Source organism: Ictidomys tridecemlineatus, chromosome 8 (genome assembly GCF_052094955.1).
Source record: "Ictidomys tridecemlineatus isolate mIctTri1 chromosome 8, mIctTri1.hap1, whole genome shotgun sequence".
In the NCBI taxonomy this organism is placed as follows: domain Eukaryota; kingdom Metazoa; phylum Chordata; class Mammalia; order Rodentia; family Sciuridae; genus Ictidomys; species Ictidomys tridecemlineatus.
The window spans coordinates 77,096,074-77,119,578 of record NC_135484.1 but is presented as its reverse complement, the minus strand read 5'-3'; the positions used below and the strand labels follow the sequence as shown (position 1 = coordinate 77,119,578).

Sequence of the window (23,505 nt, the reverse complement as noted above, 5' to 3'; positions counted from 1 at the left end):
AATAGAGGACACAGAGACCAATCCACAAAATTACAACTACCTTATATTAGACAAAAGTGCTAAATGGAGAAAGAATAGCATCTTCAACAAATGGTGCTGGGAAAACTGGAAATCCATATGCAACAAAATTAAACTGAATCCCTTTCTCTCGCCATGCACAAAAGTGGATCAAGGAGCTAGGGATCAAACCAGAAACTCTGCATCTGATAGAAAAAAAAGTTGGCTCTAATCTCCATCTCATGGGGTCGGGCTCTAAATTTCTTAATAGGACACCTATAGCACAAGAGTTAAAATCAAGAATCAACAAATGGGACATATTCAAACCAAAAAGTTTTTTTCTCAGCAAGAGAAACAATGAGAGAGGTAAATAGGAAGCCTACATCCTGGGAACAAATATTTACCCCTCACACTTCAGATAGAGCTCTAATCTCCAGAGTATGCAAAGAACTCAAAAAATTAAACAATAAGATAACAAATAACCCAATCAACAAATGGGCCAAGGACCTGAACAGACACTTCTCAGAGGAGGATATACAATCAATCAACAAATACATGAAAAAATGCTCACCATCTCTAGCAATCAGAGAAATGCAAATCAAAACCACTCTAAGATACCATCTCACTCCAGTAAGAATGGCAGCCATTATGAAGTCAAACAATAATAAGTGCTGGCGAGGATGTGGGGAAAAGGGTACACTTGTACATTGCTGATGGGATTGAAAATTGGTGCAGCCAATTTGAAAAGCAGTATGTAGATTCCTTGGAAAGCTGGTAATGGAACCAGCTATTCCCCTTCTCGGACTATTCCCAACAGACCTTAAAAGAGCATATTACAGGGACACAGCTACATCAATGTTCATAGCAGCACAATTCACAATAGCTAGACTGTGGAACCAACCCAGATGCCCTTCAATAGATGGATAAAAAAATGTGGAATTTATACACAATGGAATATTACTCAGCACTAAAAAATAACAAAATCATGGCATTTGCAGAGAAAGGGATGGCATTAGAGCAGATTATGCTGAGTGAAGCTAGCCAATCCCTAAGGAGCAAATGCTGAATATCTTCTTTGATATAAGGGGGACGACTCAAAGCAGAGCAGGGAGGAAGAGCATGAGAAGATTACCTTTAAATAGGGATGAGAGATGCATGGGATTGGGAGAGAGAAGGAGAATCGAATGGAAGATGGAAGGAGACCCTCATTGTTATGCAAAATTACATATAAGATGGTATGAAGGGGAAGAAAAAAAAGAGAGAGAAAAGTGTCATAGTAGAGTGGGTAGAGAGAGGTGATGGGACCGGCGGGGAGGGGACGGGGGGGATAGGAAGGGTAGCAGAATACAATAGACACTAGTATGGCAGTATGTATAAATGTGGCTGTAAAACCAATATGATACTGCACTCGTGGAAAAATAAGAATTCATACCCCATTTGAATCCAATGTATGATATGTCAAGATTATTGTAATGTTTTGAGCAACTAATAAATTTTTTTTAAAAGGCAAGGACAGTGACTATAAAGAACATTGCCATTCTTCCCCAAAGAATTAGAATTATTTCAGTCTTCATATGTGGTTTGATTCCATCTAAGTATAAACTTACATTTCTTAGTAAATATGTATCTTTGTTCTATTTTTTTTAAGTATAGTACTTTGCTGTCATTGCTTAATTGAAAACATGTGCAAGAGAGCAACAGTAAAGAAAAAGAGGTAAGATTTAGGATTCCTAAGGAAAAAGAAAATCACTATTTTTTATAACTACTTTGACCTCTGCTTGATTTCCATTGTCTGCATTCTCTAGTTCATTATCATGTCTTCTGTGAGCTAGGGTCTTTCCCAACCCCACAGATCTTTTGAGAGTGTGCATTTTATCTGCCTCAGAAGCACAAACCTACAGGGTTTGGGATAAATCACACTGACCAATATGAGATCCAGTGACTCAGATTGCCCCTGCTCAGATTATTCTCTGTCCAAACACCTTGAGTCTGCAGTTGCCCATTCCTTTCTCAAATTGGCCTTGTTTCCAGGATTGTGTTTCTGCCTAGGTGTCCTTTAATTTTTTGGCCTATAGTTGTTCTGCCCAGTAGACTTTTCACACTCAAAGACAGGTGCTAATGAAGTTAATGGAGATGGGTCTTGATTGTTCTTGCCAACCAACATCTAGAGCTGGCTCCATCCCCTGACTCTCCACAAAATATGGATACATTATTTGGAATCAGGACTCTTATTTTCTGACTCCAGGATTACAAGTTCTCAATCTTTGTTTCACTATCTACTCACTTGGCTGAAGGACTGTGTAACTTGTCTCCAAACTGGTGGCAATAAGCCTTATCATCTTATATGCTCTCATTAAGACAAAAGGAACACAACTTTTTATTTTGAAATAATTAAAGCCTCATGGAAGATGCAAAATAATAGTATAGAGTCCTATGTGGCTTTCAAGCTACTTCCCCAAATGGCAATGTCAAAAGTATAATTATAGTAATACCTGCATACCCATGTTTACATATAGTAGCACAATTCATAGCCAAATTATAGAACCAATTTAGGTGTCCATCAACAGATGAGTGGATAAAGAAAATGTGGTGTATCTACACAATGGAGTTTTAATCAACCATAAAGGAGAATGAAATTATGGCATTTACAGGAAAATGGGTGAGACTGGAGAGCATCATGTTAAGTGAAATAAGCCAGACTCAGAAAGTCAAGAGTTCTTTTTTCTCTTATGTAAAAGCTAGAGTGTAAAAAGATTAAAAAACAAAACAAAACAAAACAAAACTCCTGAAGGGAGATGAGATTAGTAGAGTATAAGAATGGGATTAGAGGGAGGAAAGAAGGGAGAGAATGGGAGGAAATGGGAAACGAAATTAACCAAATTATGTGCATATATGAATTCATCACAACAAATCTCACTATTTTGTATAATCATAATGCACCAACAAAAAGGATATCTATAGTTCAATATTACAAATATACCACAATATGAAGTAATAGAAATATAGTATAATATCAAAACCAGGAAATTCATACCAATATATTACTGATAACTTGAATATGTACTTTACTGTTTTTGCTTTTGACCCCATATTCCTTTCGGCATGTGTGTGCATATATATCTATGCAATTTTACACCATGTATATTTTCAGATAATAACCATTACAATCAGGATACCAAACCATTCCATCATCATCAAGAACTCCTTTGTGCTACTTCTTTGTATTTCTGTTCCCTTTTCCCACTGGTCTCCTCCCTACTCCCTGTTTCTACCCTGGTAACCACTAATATGTTCTCCATCTCTAAACTTTTTGTTTATTTTGAGAATATTATGTAAATAGAATCATACAGCACATAATTTTTTGACATTGACTTTTTCCAGCAAGGTTAAGATCCTTGAGGTCTATAGTTGTCATGTATCAATAGTTCATCTGTTTTCATGGTGAATATTCCCTTGTACAGATATATGAGAGTTTGTTAAGTGTGGGAATGGAAGGATTATTGCCACAATCAGGGAAACAAGTTACACAATCCTCCATCTAAGTAAATGAAGAGTAGCAGAGACTGAGAATTATTCACCCATAATGTAAGAAATTTAGGTTGAAGAATATTTAAGTTACTTTCAGTATTTTTTATTAAAATTAAATATATTATAAACATTTGTATACAGGTTTTATGTGAATATAAAGCTTTAATTTTTCTAGCATAAATACTCAAGAGTACAATTCCTGGGTCATATGGTAAGTAGCATGATCAGTTTTATAAGAAACTGCCCAAGTATTTTCCAGAGTAGCTGCACCATTTTACTTTTTCACCAGCAAATGGAAGACTCAGCTTTTTCACATCCTCACCAACATTTGATATTTTCACTATTTTTCATTTTAGCCATTCTAGGAAGTGTATAATGATAACTCATTGTAGTTTTATTTTGCATTTTTTCTACAGTTATTATTGAACATTGTCTCATGAAATTATTGTCATCTGTTATCTTTTCTTATGGTGAAATCTGTTGTCTTTCCCCTATATTGTAATCTTATTGTTTTGTCATGTTGTTCTTTACATATTTAGATATAATCTCTAAAAGTTTGTCTTTCTAATAACAGGGCATTTTGTAGCACAAACATTTTTAAATTTATTGGTTTTTTAAATTTATAGAGAATGTTTTTGATGTCATGTCTAGCTCTTCACTTACAGAAGAGTATATTTGAATGTTCTTAAATCTGCATAAAGAAATTAGAAGAAAACTTAATAAAATGAAATTGTGGGGAACATGTGTTGGGAATATGAGGATTTGGACAGGGATAGAAGGTGTGGATTTTCATCTTTTTATATTACTTGATTTTTAAACTACAGGAAAATATTAATTTTGAAAATAATATGGGCTTTGGAGTCAGATCAGTTTCAGTATAAGCTCCATAAGTTAGTTGTTGGAGCTTGCGAAAGTTAAACCCTCACAGTTATACAAAATACATGTATGAAGATGTGAGAAAAAAAAAGAATAGTGTTACCTTAGATTAGGTAGAGAGAAATGATGGGACGGGAGAGGTGGGGAAGGGAGGATAGGAAGGATAGTAGAATGAAACAGACATTATTATTACTGTGTGTATATATGTGACTGCATGACCAATATGATTCTGCAACCTGTACACTCAGAAAAATGAGAAATTATATCCCATCTGATTCAAATGTATAATATGTCAAGGTCATTGTACTGTCATGTGTAACTAATTAAAACAAATAAAAAAATAATTAAAAGCAAAAACATTTCTCATCTGTAAAATTAAACGTAAAAACAAATGTAAGACCTCAGTAATATTTGTATGAAGATAAATGAGATAATGTATATGAAAATATCCAGTTTGGCAAACAGTAAATCAATTTTAGATCAAATTATGAATCAGGAACCAAGGGGAAAAATATGTATTTTAATATAAAATAGATCAAATTTTCTTCAGTTACATTATAGTTGTCTTTGGTGACATACATCTCAGTTTTTCTAGACTTGTTCTATAGAAAAATTATATTGGCAACATTGTGATTTGTCTCATCAATCAATCCTGTTTTCATAAGCATTGTTTTTCATTTATGACTTGCTAAGTTCTTTACGTGAATTAGCAATATTTAGTACTCTGATTAGGTAGGAATTACTATTCCTAATATACAGGTAAGAACCCCAGAACTTAAAGAGGTAGGATGACTTGCTATTTTGTCTAATCCAGAGCTTTTATATCTAACTCTAATTTCCACTGTGATCCCGAATAATCTCCTATAGAACTCCATTACTAGAGATATTGCTCAAACACAGGCTTCATTGGTTAAATTAATCTAATATAAATTCTAAAATAAAGCAGGTTGCAAACATCCCTTCTTTAGAGGTTGCAATGCACATTAGCATATTAAAGGTTCCAAGAAGTTCTGCAAGGAGAAGTCTTTGTTTAACCTAGTATTTCTCAAATTAACTTAACCATAGGGTTTTTTAGAAAACTATAACACAATCAGTACTCCTCATAATTATCATTCCATTGAATACATTTTAAGGAATCTTGCACTGAGAATACTCTCTGATCTATTTTAAAATGCTTGATGTTTCTGCAAACCATCTAACCCTGATATGAGTAGTACCAAAGTAGAGTTCACAAAAACTCTACAAATAGCTTATATGGCATTGGAGCATGTTACCAATGAAAATAATAAGCCCTAAGTAAACTTGGTTAAATTAAAACTGTATATATTCCTTTAATCTCTGAAGATAACCCTAGAGGAGCTCTAAGTTTACACCCACCAGTCACAGGACAAGAGGTAGTAAAGAGAATATAACTCCCCTTATTAATCTTGATTTTCACTTTGAATTGTAAACTGTCCTGAAAAAAATAGATAATAAAGTCATTTGAGGGTTCCATTTAACTAATGCAAAATAAATGTTTTACATACACCAAAGAGTACCTTTATGTTCTTGTGTCTCTACATGGCTCTAAAAACATTATTTTCTACCACTTTCAGCTCAAATGTCAGTTCCATACCTTCTTTCCCCCATCCTTGAATCCTACCTTCTATAGAATAGCCATTTAAACAAATGCTTGGTAATAAGTGTGATGATAATCAACTAGAAAATATATTACTATGGACAAAAATCTAATGATGATTTCATTCATCATAAATGATTTTTTCCCCTTAAAAGTTTTCCATTGTTCATATGATTTGCCAAATGAGTCAAATACATTATTCTATTTTGTAGTAATCACATCTTAGTAATGAGAAAACTTAGGCTGGTCACTGCTATTATTCTTAGAAGGAAAAGGAAAATTCACCTTTTCATTCCAGCTTCCTGGAATTTTCATTTCACTGGACTGGAAATAAAAGGAATACCAGAGTTATAACATTTGAATGTTTTTCTCTTTCTATTGATAAGTGCAATTAATAATTGGTTTGAAAGATATTTTTAAAGCCCATATTGACTTACCTAAGGTCAAGAATATATGTAGCAAATAGCACTTTAGAAATACAATAATTACAAATTCTTCATTTTCTCTAACACTTAATGTATAAAGAAATGCCCAATTGAGTTAGAATAACTAAGACGATTCTTTGACATTTTAAATAGAACCTTCTGTAATTTCTACATATAAAATACATTAAAAGAGTCTGAACTGAGACATGTAATGGCATCAGGCATAAACTGTTATAAATTGAACTTAATATTCTCTTATGTTCTTATTTTATTATTAAAGATTTTTCTTCAGTGAAAGTAAATATTTTTATTTCTTCTTTGTCCTAAAGTACTTAAAGTACACAAAATACATTTTTATAATATACCACAACATAAAATACATACAGTATACTTTTATAATATACCGGAACTTACCACTTCCCAGAACTTTAACACACTGGAGTGGAGCAACACTTAGCTTAATTTGAAGTTCATGATTTTGTTTAAAAGTGAAAAATTGTATTTTGACTTCTAACTTGTTTTTAGCTTATTTGGGTCACAATTCAGTGGTCACAAACACAAAATAAATGATAAATCCACAGTCTATAAATTTATTGTGTTAATAAGCTATCTTTCACTGAAAGAAGATATCCGAGATAATTAACTTAGAAAATGTTTGTTTTGGCTCATGGTTTTGGAGGTTCCAGTTCATGGTCCAGCAAGCATACCCATTGCTTTTAGACCTCTAAGGTGGTTAATGAATGGCAATGGCTGAGAGAGAGTGGCAGAGCAAATTTTTCACCTAATGACCAGGAAGCAAACAAGAGAAAGGGGTTGGGATCCCACTATTCCCTTTGAGGACATCTCCCTTCCATAACCCAAGTACCTCCCACTAGGCACCAATGTCTTAAGATTCCCCCACCTCAAAAGTGGCATCCTGGGGATCAAGCATTGAACACATAAGCTTTTAGGAAACATTCGACATCCAAACTACAGCACTGTTTAAACACTTATTCACCTAGCAACTTTAGACATTTTCATACAGAATACAAAAACTGTTACCTTCCTATTTCTTAAGCTAAAAATTCTGATACAATTCACGATTTCAAATTCTAAATTAATATGCCATCTGTTGCTATGAATCTAAAAGATATTGCCTCTTTTAAAACTTTTACTAAAGCATGAGAAGTTGAACTTTAGAATATTCTATAACCTGTAAAAGACCTCTAATTTCTAATTTCAGAAGTCTTCATGGATTCATGTTTGTATGATTTCAGAGAATTTGATGCTCAAATGAAACACAAAATTAAATCAATTTTGAAAGTGTTTAGTAGAAATCAGCACAGGCATTCATAACTCTTAACTGATTTTGTTAAAATTCTGCTTTGGGTCAATTTCTTTACTGCCTGTTAGTCCATATAAGATTCAGCAATTAATATGTTTAATAGAAATGAGTTTTTCCAAATGCTGTAACTATATGGTATATTTTGGTCATTTGTCAGAATATGCAATTTACTTGTTTCTTCATATCATTAATGTATCCAAATAAAATTCAAAATGTTTACCTTTATAAAGTCTAAAAACCACTTGGAGCTATGAAATAAGATTTAATATATATAAACACTATAAATGCTTATAATATATTCCACCATGGACTTTGCCTTACAATCCATGGTTATTAGAAGACAGGGTGAAGATAGATGCATTTTCTGAAGTAGAGGCTCATTTTGTGAAAGAAATGTGTTTTAATAATTAGAGCTTTCATTTTAACTACATTTGGGGTATTTGCTTTACAAAGTCAAAATTTATATTGAACAAGGACACCTGGTTCTATAAAGTCAGCTTATCTACTTACCACATTTTTTGGTTTATAGTTAATGTAAAATTTTAAATCATTATAAAATACATTTGCAGGGCTTGTAAGTCAAACTTCACTGAAAAAAAGAATTATGCCCAAATCACTGTCTCCTGACTTCAGCTCATAGCCAAACTCTTTAAACTCTTTTAAACTATTTCTTTCTCTGCTGTTTTTTGTTTGTTTTTCGTTTAGATGATTTTTTTGGAAGGTTATTTTTTGTTGTTAATTCTTTGGACTAAAGATTTAACCAACCTCTGACAGCTCTGTGGGAACTCTCTCCTCAACACTTTTCACCTGTTAAGCTGATCAGATAAACCAAGTGTTGCCTTTAAATTGTCTTCCTGGAGCCTGTCATCATCCCCAGTTCACCAGGACAGGTTGCTCTCTGGATATGATAAAAACGCATACACTTCAATGTTTATAGCAGCACAATTCACAATTTCTAAACTGTGGAACAAATCTAGATGTCTTTCAATAGACAAATGGATAAAGAAACTGTGGTATATATACACAATAGACTATTACTCAGCATTAAAAGAGAATAAAATCATGGCATTTGCAGGTAAATGGATTGGGTTGGAAAATATCATGCTAAACAAAATAGGCCAATCTCATAAAACTAGGGGGTGAAGGTTTTCTCTGACACATGGATGCTAATCCATATTGTGGGTGTGGGGACATGGGATAAGTGGAGGAACTTTGGATGGGGCAAAGTCAGGGGGCAATGGGGTAGGACAGTGGAATTAAATGGACATCATTACCTCAGGTACATGTGTGATGCATGAATGGTGTGACTCTTTGTGCACAACCAGACAAGTGAAAAATTCTGCTGCATTTGTGTACAATGAATCAAAGAACTTTCTACTGCCATTATAACTGATTTAACTAATAAACAAACAAACAAACAAACAAACAAACTTCCCCCTTGCTATTAACCTGGGAATTCCCTGTGCCTTTCTCTGATAAATGTTGGATACCTTGTTTTGTAAATATCATGCCTTTTCTCTTCACTTATTTCATCATTTAGGAATATATCTCCAATTGCTTAAGAAAGGCTTTAAGGTAAGTTTATTTGAGATTCTGCTTTTGAAAAAAAATCTACCTTTGTACATAATGGAGAGAGCACAGTAGGACATAAAATTATAAATTGAAAATTATTTTTCCTCCAAATCATGATGGTAATTCTCTAATTTCCAATACTGCTGTTAAAAAGTCTGACATAATTATGAAACCTGATTTCTTTTGTTGTTGTTTAATCTCCAGTGTTCTGAAAATTCCCATGTTGGGCCTTGGTGGGGTCTTCTTTCTCTTATTCACTGGACCACCACCAAGCCTTTCTGAAATGCCAAATACTTATATCCATCAGTTCTAGAAATATTTTAAATTATTTCTTTAATAATTTCTTATCTATTGATTTTTTCTATTCTTTTTTCTAAAGAGAATAAAATACTGTAACACTTGGATTGATAAGTTAAGGCTCTTATGTTTTGCTCAGATTATCCATTAGGTTCTTTTCCTTTTACTGTTAGATTAGTTCAATTTTATCATTTAACTTTGTATTCATTTAAAAAACTTCAGTTATCACATTTGATTCCTCCAAAATTTATTCTGTTTTTTTTTCAGAACATACATTTCTCAGTTTATAGATGCAACATTTTCCCATATTCATTTAAAGATATTAATCAAAGATTTTTTGAAGTTTAATTCTGCTCTTTATATATTAGTTTCCAAATAATTTTTTTAAGAAGAATTTCTTTTTACACTGAAGGTTTCCCTCAAACATTTAGTGATCCTTGGCTGTCTACTCATATTTACAAGTTAAGCACCACAAAGTTGAAATTTCAGATAAGGAGAAGGGAACACAAATGCCATTAAACTAGTGAACCTGATTATAAAGTGGCTAGAAACCAAGTAAATTTTTATTAGGAATATCAAAATGTCAATGTGCTTCTTTGCAGTACTTGGTTTCTCTGTAGGATAGCCCAAACTCATGTCACAGTTGGTCAGCTTTCTGAAGCTGGGTGGGGTAGGGAGTCCACAGTCACTGATAGTTCATCTACAACTGTACCCATGAACTAAAACCTCTGAAACAGCTTCTACAGAGAATAAGTCTCATGCTTCCTTTGCTGATGGGAATCAAGATGTTTTATGTACACATCTGACAACGATTTGTAACTACTTACATAGATTATCAAATAAAAACACTGGTTTTGACATCTTGCCTTACATGACACCTGGTGGTTCTGATTCTTGAGTCTTTCTGGGGGTCAGATCTGCTCACTTCTCTAGGCTTCTTTATGCTCTCCAGACACTTGATTTGACTTTACCAAGTACTCATCATTAAGCCACACACATTCTGTCTTCTTATACTGCAAATCAGTCTTATAAATCTTAGTATGATCAAAGGTAAAGCTGCTTATTTTTTTTCGTGTTGTTGTCAGGTGATTGAGTCTGAAGATGTCTTTGCTATCTTAAAACTAAAAATCCTATTGCACACTACATTGTGCCCTCAAAGCCTCTACTGAATAATAATACAATAAAGTTACACTATCTTCAAATCTTTAATAATTTCAATGTGAAGATTAAGTCACTGAAGTTTCTCTTAATTTTTTCAGTCTACCTTTTAAAAGATATTATGTATATTTACCATCTATTTTAAATATCTTATTTTAAATTTTATTTATTCTAATTTGGTATATAAGACGGCAGAATGCAATTCAATTCATATTATACATATAGAGCAGAATTTTTCATGTCTATGGTTGCACACAATGTAGAGTCACATCATTCAAGTCTTCATACATGCACTTAGGGTAATGATGTCCATCTCATTCAACTATCTTTCCTACATCCATGCCCCCTCCTCTTTGCCCTATCTAAAGTTTGTATATTCCTTCCATGCTCCCCTTATCTCCATTATGAATCAGCATCCTTGTATCAGAGAAAACATTTGGCATTTGTTTTGGGGGGATTAACTTACTTCACTTAGCATTATATTCTTTAACTCCATCCATTTACCTGCAAATGCCATGATTTTATTCTTTAATGCTGAATAATATTACATTGTGTTTATATACCACACTTTTTAATTCATTCATCTACTGAAGGGCATCTAGGTCAGTTCCACAATTTAGCTATTGTGAATTGTGCTGCTATAAAAGTTGATGTGGCTGCATCCCTGTAGTATGCTGTTTTTAATTCCTTTGGGTACAAACCGAGGAGTGGGATAGCTGGATTAAATGGTTCCATTCCCAGTTTTCAAAGGAATCTCCATATTGGCTGCATAAATTTGCAGTGGCACCAACAAAGTAGAAGTGTGACTTTTCCCCCACATCCTTGCCAACACTTATTGTTTGTATTCTTTTTTTTTTTTTTAAAGAGAGAGTGAGGGGGGGGACAGAGAGAGAGAGTAATTTTTTTTTTAACATTTATTTATTCTTAGTTCTTGGCAGACACAACATCTTCGTTTGTATGTGGTGCTGAGGATTGAACCCGGGCCGCACGCACGCCAGGCAAGCGCGCTACCACTTGAGCCACATCCCCAGCCCCTTGTTTGTATTCTTAATAGCTGCCATTCTGACTGGAGTGAGATGAAATCTTAGTTTTGATTTGCATTTCTCTAATTGCTAGAGATGTTCAACACTTCTTCATATATTTATCGATTAATTGTCATCTTCTGAGAAGTGTCTGTTCAGTTTCTTGGCCCATTTATTGATTAGGATTTTTGGGTGTTAAGATTTTTAATCTTTTTATATCCTACCTAAAGGTTAGTACTCTATCTGATGTGCATGTGGTAAAAATTTTGCTACATTCTGTAGGCTCTCACTGATGGCTTCTTTTGCTAAGAAGCTTTTTAGTTTATTGATTCTTGGTTTTAATTCTTGCACTATAGGAGTCTTATTAAGGAACTTAGGTCCTAATTTGACAATGATGGAGATTTGGACCTACTTTTTCTTCTATTAGACACAGGGTCTCTGGTTTATTTCCTAGGTCCTTGATCGTCTTGAGTTTTGTGCATGGTGAGAGATAGGGGATTAATTTTTGTGACATATGGATTTCCAGTTTTCCCAGCACCATTTGTTGAAGAGGCTATTCTTTCTCCAATATGTTTTTGGCGCCTTTGTCTAATATGAGATAACTAATACCATCTATTTTAAAAGGGGTATATTTATCAAATTTTATCCTTTAGGAGTTCCAAATGCATTACAAATTGAGCTCCATAGCTAAAGTATAGTATTTTGAAAAATATTTGCATTATAAATTCATATGCAAGATTAGAATTCAAAAATGCTTTCTGTTCATTTTTCTATGCAAATTAAGCTCAAAAGAAATTATAGTAGGTATGGAATCTACTAAGTACACACATATAATTAAATGTATAAGACATGGATAAATAAAGAGATTATAAAACACCTTCTTAGTTTGAACCACTTAATTTTTATTTTCAAACAGATAATGTAGCTGGGAAAACTTATTTTCTTAATGGAAGTTATAAATAATTAAGATTACTGAATTTTTGTGTACTCAAAGACTCTCAAAACCCGTTTTAGCTTTGCCAAATGTTTGAAATCTAAAATGTAAGCAATTTACAAATATTCTCCTTTTGCTATCAATTAATGAAATTTCCTATTAGGTAAGATAAATTTGAGGGTTTTAAATTTGCATATCTTGTTTTCTACTCTCTTCATTACCAACAAATGCTAAGCTTTTCAAACTCTTTTGCACACTAGAAAGCCTGTCCATACCAATCTTCCCTTTTCTTTCACTTCAAAGCCTGTACTTCCACACATATCAGACTCTACAGGGAGGGACTTGTTATAACAGATTGTGGGCTCCACTCAGTTTCTGATTCGTTAGAACTGGTGTGGAGCCCAAGAATGTATTTTTTCCACATTTCCGGTTAGGTTAATGTTAATCTGGGGACCACTGATATAATTATCCTCAATTTCTTCCCCTCAGAAAGAAAGATACCATATCTCTCCTTTCCAACAAGTTTTACTTAGTCTGTTTCATCTACATCTCCATTGTGCCATCATTTCCTATATTCCAGCATTTCCAATCTCTTTATATATGCCTTGATTTTTTTCTTTCTGCCTTCTGGAAGTACAAACCTCCACTTTTTAAAAGCATAAAACAAGTGTCCCATCTAGCTACCATAATATGACTCTCATGCATTTGCACACTACCAAATTTCTAGGTAAAACACTCTTTAACCAAAACCTCTGTTATCTTTTTTTTCCCTCCATCATTCAGCTCAATCAATTGAAGCAGATGCATTTGCAAGTAGAGTAAATTTAACACTCTAGAATAATGTAGGAAGGACATAAAGAAACAATATAGTAGTAAGCTGGGGTAGAAACAACAGGAGAATCATTGTCATTTCTGAGTTTGAAAGGGTGAGGAGAAGCAATAATTACCAGAACCTGATAAGAGAAAGTATTATGTGAAGAGAGCTGTCTGATAGAAGCTGTGATCTTCCCATGTGTGTGATTCACAGCAACATCGTGGAGGTATGAAGCAGGCAAATACACACACACACACACACACACACACACACACACACACACACACACACACTCTTTCATTCTTTTAGTCCTGTCAATATGCCAACATTCTGCTATTGCTCAAAAATGACTCAAATAACGAGGGAAATGAAATAGTTGATAAAGATCTAGGGTTTAACTCCACAACAGTATGAAAAAAATTGGAGAACAGATCTGAGGGGCAAATAGGATAATATGCAACAGCTCACCCTTTTGGTTCTTCAACATCTATTCTTATATTTAAGTAATAAATTTATATCCTCAACACAGGAAACTACGTCCTATAAAGTATTTATGAGAGGTAGATGTCAATATTCTTTTCATGTTTTTCTCATGTACCTATGGAAAATTCTCCAGGACAGATATGCACTGGACTATAAAACACGTCTCAAATTTATTTAAAAGAATTGAAATAATATAAAATATGTTCTCCAAATTTAAAAAAATTGAGTTAGTAATCAACAACAAAGAAGTAGAAAGACTGGACCTAGGAGAGAGATGAAGGAAGGTATAGCAGCAAATGGATTAATACAATGATTCTCAATCACTTTCTCAATCTTTAAGGAGATGGAGGATAAAAACTGATTCATAATGTTACTTGCCTTTTCAATCTCAATCTCTTAAAATTTCCAGAGGTTACAACATATATTGCAATAGACTGAATATACAAAAGGAAAATGAGAATCCAGAGGTCTTCTTTCAAACCAAACAGTAACCACCTAAATCTGAAAGATATATTTTTACTTGTAAAACAAATCCCCTTCTCCTTACTGATTTTGTTCCATAAAATTATTTGTTACAAATACTATTCATGTTAGCATGTTGATTTATTTTTAAATGAATTAAATTGTAAAAGTCAATTTTAATTATGAATACATTCAACATTAATAGATATAATCTATATAAACAAAAGCTCTTTGGGTTCCTCAATAATTTTTAAGATTGTAAAGGGATCCTAAGCCAAAAACTGAGAATTGCCAAAAAAAAAAAAAAAAAGGACATAAAATACAGTAGTAATACTAAGAAAGAAAAAAGGAAATAAAGATATGAAAAAGTCAGAATTAAGAGACTGGACAGTCAATAAAGGCAGGGATAGGTAAAGGAACAGGGGAAAGGGCAAATAAGAAAGAAAATGAAATACCTGTACTTACAGCGGAGATACAGTTTGATAGCTTATATGTATGTACAGGAACAATTAATATGTTTTGATATTTCCACATAACTGAAGCATCATCTCAAGCAAAAGATAGGCATTAGCATGAAGATCCTGAATCATTTGTCTCCAATTCCTCAGTTGAAGGTTGTTGTAGTTTTGTTTTTCTGAAAACATCTCTTACACTGCCAAACTTGGAAGTTTCTGGGTTACATTTTTTCTTTAGTCTTGGTTAAATTGCTTTAGACAACTGGCACTTTTAAAGAGGTAGCTGGCAATAGTTGTAGGGGAACCATACTTAAAAAAGAAGACTTCATTCTAAGTAGTCCCTTTCTCTACTTTCTTTATTGGAGGAGTTTACTTTCTTTAATTTATTGAAGTAAGAGAATATGCCTGCAGTTAACCAATAAGCCTTCTTCAGATTTAACATTTTATAAAATAGTTGTCAAACCCTTTACCAGGAAAAAAAATACATATCACCTGCCCTTTAAAAGAGTTATAACCAATCCACCCATAACCAGTAATACCTTTCTCAATTGACTCTTGCTCCTATATGAAGCAGGATTTTCTTAAAATTTTAAGTCATCTATTTAGAATTTACAGAGCTCCGAATCCCAGAATTTTATCAATTTTTACTTTACCTAACTGGTAGTCTTCTTGATTTTGCAAATTTTAAGCATATTATGTTTCTAATATCCCTTCACCTTGAAATTACACCCCATCATCACCTTTCAGGCTTAAGTTATATAATCATTTTGGTCCATCTTAAAGACTGCTTCATTCCAATGATCATTTAAATTTGCCATTGCTAGATTTTTTTTTCAATTTTCTTCTTTCTTGAGGTTATGAAATCAAATATGGACAAATTACTGCAAGAAGAATATTACTGTTAGAAAAAAAAATCATCACTTTCCTGGGCTTTGTGTGGTAATGTTATAGGCTGTTATCTTCACAGAATCATTTATGAAGACACATCATTTTAAACTATGCTTGATTTTCACTTTACCAGCAAAAATCTTCTTTTTCCAAATGAAATTTTATATAATAGCTCACTGTTTAATCAGACCATAAAGTGCAACTGCTCTGATTAGTTTGTAAAGGACTAAAGCCTCACAGACTTGGTCAGCCTTTGTTCCTCTTTACATCCCATCCAACAAAGACCCTTGAGGGTACTTCCAGGCAGCATAAAATACATCAAGAAAATCATCATCTTATACCATCTTTAAATATTAAATCAGATACCAATATGCATGGAATATCAAAACTCCAAATAAAATAAAATCAATTACTTCAGAAGGCTTTTTTACTGCAACATAAATAAAACATTATAAAATTCATTTTTTCTCAAACATAAAACTTTTCAAAGGTTCATATTGGAACTGTCCTTTTTAAAGCAGTCTAAGAATGGATACAACATCAACTTAACATATACTGTACATTAATATAGAATATCAAGAGAATAATTAGTAATTCTTCCCATAACTGATGTTAACATAGTACAAGGTATCAAGCATACATGAGTAGTCAATGAAGAAAGATTTTTTTCTTTTTTTATTGCACATTTGCTTACATGTCTGCTGCTTTCTAGGAGAGCTAAACTTGAAATACTGAGTAAGCTTCTGCCCTTTTTCCATCAACTGAATTATAGCAGTTAATTGCCTATATGTTCCCCCAGGTTTATTTTCCAGAAACAAGAACATGAACCTTCCCAATTTGTTTACATAATGGAACACAGAGTTAACTTTAAGAAAAATTAAACACTCAAAAGCAAATCAGATAGCATACTATAAAGAAAACAATTTTTACATCCATACATATAATCCAGACTCACAGAACTTCTGATTATACAATATTGTAAAAAGATAACTGTAAACCAACTCTCTTCAATTCTTCTGTGTATGAACAGGGATTTGGTTCAGAAAATTTTAACATTTTGAGAAACTGATGACTTTCAATTAGGCTTCCATAATGTCTTCTCTCTGCACACCCCCAAAACAAACAAAAAACCTCATCTACAAGGATTCCAAATTTTACAAAGAAACTACTATCTTGGACTAAATTGTTCAGAAGAGTTAAGTGTTCTTATTTTCTTTCCACTGCAATCTATCACTTAAAGCAAAAGAAACAATGTACTCTCCAAACAGAAATATGTCATTTAAGCAGGTCATGCTTTAAACACACATAAAACATTGACAGCCTGATGGAAAAGCAATAAGAATAGAGACTTAATTTTTATAGCAAACACAAAATTCTGGCCATTTATGGATCAGAAGTAACAACTGATGCTCCTATTTTAAGCTCATCAATGTCATATTATAAAAGCGAAGTAACAACAGATATGTGGCAAAAAATTATTTATCTCAAATGAAAAATTTATTTTAATGAATCACTCTTAAATTTTACACTTCACTCACAGTTTCATTTATAAGATTATTCAGAAACAATCCTATTTAACCTTTACTTAGTAAGTTTTTACTCTGAAATATTCTCACAAGATTTTCTAGGATCAAAATTACGGTGAATTTCTTTTAAATCATACAAACATTATAAACTGTTATCAGTGAAGAAATTAGATCATTGCTTATTCTGTCTAGAATGATTGGCTACCAAATCTTTAAGACCTCTTTTCCATAGCATATCTTTATGTTGTTAATAGCAATCACAATTATGAAAAATGCATCTCAACACCACAGTGAATTAGCATCCATGCTTATTCCACATAGGTACTGCCAGTGGTCCCTGCGGTGTCCTTTCAACAATGACAAACTCATCAGGGTTGCCAAATGCCTCATAGAAAACTAGCAAATCTTGTATTGCACGCTCCTCAATCTGAAAGAAGAGAGAAGGAAAAATGACTTGTTTTACTCTTTTAAGCATAAATTAAGCCGGATACATTAGTTTTCCAATTTCCTTTTAAGGCACTATAATGAAATACAGGAGAATTAAATCAGGTATCTTGTTATCACTTTTAAAGTAATCAGATACTCACTCCACTTGAAATTTAACTCTTAAGCAGAAGGAAAAAGAAACTGAAAATAATTGTTGTAATATACTCATTCTGTTTTATCCTGTAAGATACCTTCTGGTATTGTACAAGTCCTTTACATCTTGCTTCTGAGCTCTTCAATGCAAATATGGGTCTTGTCTGTTTCTATATAAATATGGGTCTTGTTTGTTTCTAAGCCTAACTCTCTGGTCTTTCAATGAGTCTATAGAATCTTAATATCCCTCAAAATAAATTACTTTCCTTAAGTTAACCAGAGATGGTATCTGTTACTTACAATCTAAGAACTCTTACTGATACAGAAGCTCTGAGAATATCAATAGATACTGTGAAATTCTCTTATTGGTCACTTTTTTTTTTTTTTTTTTTTTTTTAGAGAGAGAGAGAATTTTTTTAATATTTATTTTTTAGTTTTCGGTGGACACAACATCTTTTTTAAATTTTTTATTTGGTGCTGAGGATCGAACCCAGTGCTGCGCGCATACCAGGAGAGCATGCTACCGCTTGAGCCACATCCCCAGAGCATTATTGGTCACTTTTAAATCCTCAAACAGTCTCAAACACTACCAAAGCCAAAACTGTATGCTTTATCATAATTTACTGGTTCTAAATTAATTATCCTGAATACCATCAATTAATATTTAAATTATTAAATGCCTCAGTGTAGTTATACCTGGCATTTACATTTTATTTTTTTTTTTAAAGAGAGAGAGAATTTTTAATATTTATTTTTCAGTTTTCGGTAGACACAACATCTTTATTTTATTTTATGTGGTGCTGAGGATTGAACCCAGCGCCCCGCACATGCCAGGGGAGCGCATTACTGCTTGAGCCACATCCCAAGCCCGGCATTTACATTTTATTGGTAGATATATATATATGTTAAAACAAATATAATTTTCTTTTTTCTTTCTTTCTTTTTTTTTTTTTGTGGTGCTGGGGATTGAACCCAGGGCCTTGTGCATGCAAGACAAGCACTCTACCAACTTATATCCCCAGCCCAAATATAATTTTCTTAAGACTCAAGGATAAAATGCAGTGTAGTTCTTCCCAAGTTAAACTCTAATAAGGATGTTATATACCTGAATCAAAGCCAAGGGTTTCTCTCGACTTCTGATAAGAGCTGCTTCCTGTTGTAGCTCTTCTTCTACAATAGATGCAAAAGTGACTGGAGCTACCATGGAAGAAGTAGTCAATGAAGAAGATAGCCAGGGACTGTAAGAACAATAATAATGAATTTCATTCATCTTCCCAAGTTTTGCCCAACAAAACTTCTTCTGTAATACTCTTTAGCAATGCCACTTTTTGTTTTTGTTTTCCAGTGACTACTAGATAAGGGAATCTGGAAGCTTTTGCAGAGATTATAGAATGATGACTATTAAGAAACAGAAAAAAAGATGATTATTATTTTGGATCAGTGTTATGTGAAATTCTGGAAAATTACAGAAAGTGGGGGTGAAGGAGAAACAATATAACTAAAGAAGAAATTGTGAAGCACAGAGTGTTCAAAAAATAATACATCCCATTAATACCATATTATTCCCAATGTCTTAACATTCTCTAAGAAACACTAATATTAACATTCTTTAAGCAGCAGTTCAGCTTTAGAGACCCAAAAGTAATCAATTAACCTTACTTGGGACTGTCTAAAAGAGGTAAATCTGAAATATGGTTGCTTTCTGGTCCTGCAGTACCATGAACAGAGCATCTGCAAAAGAAATGCAAAAACTGGAGCTGAAAGCTGCTTATTAACAGACATGAAGAACTATAAGCTCCTAATTTAGGAGAGAAATTAATGTATGCAAGCAGGCTTACCTTGAAAACTACAAGTACACAAAATAATTTATAGATATTTTAAAAGTGCTGCATATACAGTAACAAAGAAAAGACTGCAAAAAATGATCTACTTTTTCTAATAGTCACATAACTATTTATAGTAATCAAACACATTAGGAAGTACAGAGAACTTTGTGAAATGTGTTTCACATTAATAAAATTTTATGAATTAAAATTACAAATTAGTACTAATTTTCAAAACACATGAAACCAAATAATTATCAGTCAAATCTTGTAAATGGCTAGTATACTGTGATAAGCTAGGGATCATATATAGAACAGGAATACAAGACACAACTCTAAAAGTTCATAAGCTGGATAAGAAAACCAACATATAAAATGGCATATAAAAGAATGAAAAAGAATTTAAGTAGTATATAACAAATTAAGTTCAACTGACTCCATGGAATAAAAAACCAAATATTTTAGTAACTTGATAGGGCCTCAGGGAGAAGAAAGAATTTGAGAAGATTATAATAAAGAGGCATATGATGAGGGGGCAGGAAGCATTCAAGTAAGAAGAAAACACTTTAAAAAGATATTATAGACTGACCAAATTGTGGATGTTAGAGCTAGACAGGTCTCTAGACATTATCTAGATGAATCAAATGCCCTTTCATCAATGAGAAAATTGAGGCCTAGATGAGCAGAGTAAACAAATAAGGACTAAAATATTGACTTTCTGATTCATTTACAAACATTTATTGGGCATGACTTGGGACTACGGTAGATACTGAGAATCAAGCAGATTAAAACTCAATCTCCTCCCCTCAAAAGATTCTAGTGGGAGATATTTTAAAATGCTGTATTTAAGCAATGATAAAACAATGTATGAGAGTAATGTAACTGGTATCTATACTAATATGTACAAAGTGCTGAGGATTCATAGGCAAGATTAACATAATATGGAAGAGGGTATATGCTAATGACTTCATCAAAGAAATGACATTAATGTTGAAAAGAGCTGCTCTGAGATATTACTTTGGTTGCACAAATACACCATTAAATAACCATTAAAGATTTTCGAAGGCAGGTTACTCTCTTCAATAAACACAAATGACAGGATTGAAAATAAAAAGAGATTTTTAAATGAAAATAAAATTTAAAAAACAGTTAAGACCAGGCACACTGAAAGCTAAAATATTTAGACCTGATATATGTACAAACAAATTTATTGAGACCCTAAGTATTTTCATGTGTATTATTTCATGTGTATTATTAAATCACATTTAATCCTTGTGATTCTTTGTGAAGAAAGTGTGTATTATTTACATCAAACAGATTAGGAAACAAAGACTCAAAGAATCTGGTATAAGCTCCCTGATTCAAATTGGATCAGGGAGCAAAGACATATTTCAAACCAAAGTCTTTTTTACTCAGAGTACAGTGAGTTTTCCATTACCACACAGCTGCCTTTATAGTCATGATTCCTCTTAGTCTGGAATGCATTCTACTTCAAATATCTAGAATGCTTCCTTAGTGACTGGCTCAAGATCATCTTCTTTGTCCTGCTATAAAACTCCAATCACTATCATAAAGCTCTACATACTCTCATTACTGCTTACATGTTTGTCCTAACTGCTAGACTGGTCTTTCTGAGCATAGGATTGTTTTGTTGTTCTCTCTACCTCTATGTCCAGCAGAATACCTAGTACACAGCCATTTATGAGAAACGAAGTAGAATGAAACAGCAACTCAGAGTTCTTCCGTTTATTTGATATGGGATAAAACAAAAGGAGAATTTTGTTTTGATTTTAAGTTCCTTATTGCTTTGAATTACTCATAACTTTTTCTTCCAGGTATAGATATAAAATATAAAACAAAGTGAGAATATCTCTAGCTATATGGTTCTTAGTTTTAACCAAGTTCTATAACTAGAAACCTACTAATTTACCTCATACCTAAAAGAAAAATCCCCCAGGACATAGTAGAGGACAATTTCAGTCCAGGGAAAAAATGAAGTAAAAAAGACGAATAAGAAAGCTGTTGAGATAAACTTGTTATGCAATAATGAGAATCTGGACAAGAATGTAAAATAAATAGAGAAAAAATCTATATTCTAAGGGAACTACTTCAGAGACTAAATGTAAATTCCCTTGGTAGGTCTTAAAGTCAATCTAAGAATAGAGAACAGAGGTTTTCTCGGGAATTAAAGAACAAAATAGATAATGACTTATATGCTAAAAAATCATCCCATTGTTCTAGGGACATTTCTGAAGAAAAGCAAAAAATTGAAATATTATGTCACTAGCTAATAAAACTGAATAATAGTACTAAAATTATTTTACACAGATCTTATAAATTCAAAGTGAAACAACCAAAGCTCAAGTACAACTTATTAATGTAATGTTTTATAACTTTGATATACACTATCTGACATAGCCTTAGAGTAAACATGTATGACAGTATTACTATTCTCATAAATGATATATGATGAGGTTCAGAAAGGGTTACAGTGTTAGACTAAATATCAAATCTGTTTCTTAAGATTATAATCCCAGAACTCTTTCCACTGATAATTTTTTCAATGAATAATCTCATTAATTATAAATTTATTCAAAACAACTTAGGGGTCTCAAAATTTCATCTTAAAATTGAAGCAAATTAATTAAATAAAATTGACAGTTTTTAAAAATCAAACAAATACTTAATAGTATTATTAATAAGTTTTTAATAGTAACAACAAAGAAACAGACATTCCTATAGACAATCTCTATAATATTTAGCCTTCTGAAAAAAAAAAGCAATATAAAAAAGGTTAGCTAAAATCTTTTTTGAAAGATTTTTGTTCCAACCAGGTGCAATGGCACACTTCTGTAATTCCAACTTCTTATGAGCTGAGGCAGGAGATCACAAGTTTTAGGCCAGTTTGAGCAACTTAGCAAGACCTTGTCTAAAAAATAAAATTAAAAATGACTGGGATACAACTCACTGGTAGAGCACTTGCCCAGCATATGTTAGGCCCCAGATTCAACCCCCAGTACTGCAAAAGAAACAAAAAACAAACAAAAAAACCCATCAAATAAATAAAAGATTTTTGTTCAAACTGAAGAAAATTAACATTGTCAAATTTAGACCTGATGAGAACAACTACATTATTTTTTGCTCCATTTTTAAAATAAAATTGTATACTAGTTTGATTACAATAGTTTTTATGTAATATTAGAGCTGATATAATTGTACACTAATTTTGTTTCATAAATAGCTTTTCTTACTAATTAAAAACACAAGCTCACATTTTCTTGCCCAGAACTACATAAGAAGTTATCTTAAGTGAAACAAAAACTAAAAAAAAACACATAAAATAAAAAATAATGAACACATAGAAACTGTACAAATTTCCCTCTTCTAAATTTTGACATCTCATACAACATTGCCTTTTTTGCCTTAGCCTTGGAAAAGTCACATTTTCTACAATTAAAATAAGAATGTAAAATTTGTAGAATTTCTTTAGATGGGCCTCCCACCCCTACCACCCCAACTCCACAAAGGATCATAAGCATTCCTATCGTCTTACTTTAACTTCCACTATTTCCTCTGTTTATACTGTCCTTTCTTCTCTCTTTTTAAAAAATCTCATCCCAAGTTCAAAAGATTGTGACAATAAAAGGGATCAATAATTAAGTAATTTTTTTTCTCACCGATCTTTTTCTTTTTTACTCACATGGGCATAAATATAATCATCACA

The 23,505-nt window shown here is 32.6% G+C and overlaps 1 protein-coding gene across 3 annotated transcripts in view; it reads right to left on the bottom strand.

Moving 5' to 3' along the window:
- Positions 1 to 15,303: 15,303 nt before the first annotated feature.
- The window catches only part of Ibtk (inhibitor of Bruton tyrosine kinase), a 78,151-nt gene continuing 69,949 nt past the window's right edge, over positions 15,304 to 23,505 (bottom strand). For 2 of the 3 annotated variants that reach the window (XM_078019693.1, XM_078019695.1), the window contains 3 exons: positions 19,618 to 19,689; positions 19,064 to 19,196; positions 15,304 to 17,806 (listed from right to left, as the gene is read on the bottom strand). In XM_078019693.1, the coding sequence (XP_077875819.1) occupies positions 17,675 to 17,806; positions 19,064 to 19,196; positions 19,618 to 19,689 (337 nt within the window). In that variant the 3' untranslated portion in view covers positions 15,304 to 17,674. The remainder of the gene's footprint in view (positions 17,807 to 19,063; positions 19,197 to 19,617; positions 19,690 to 23,505) is intronic. The other variant, XM_078019694.1, reaches the window with a different exon arrangement.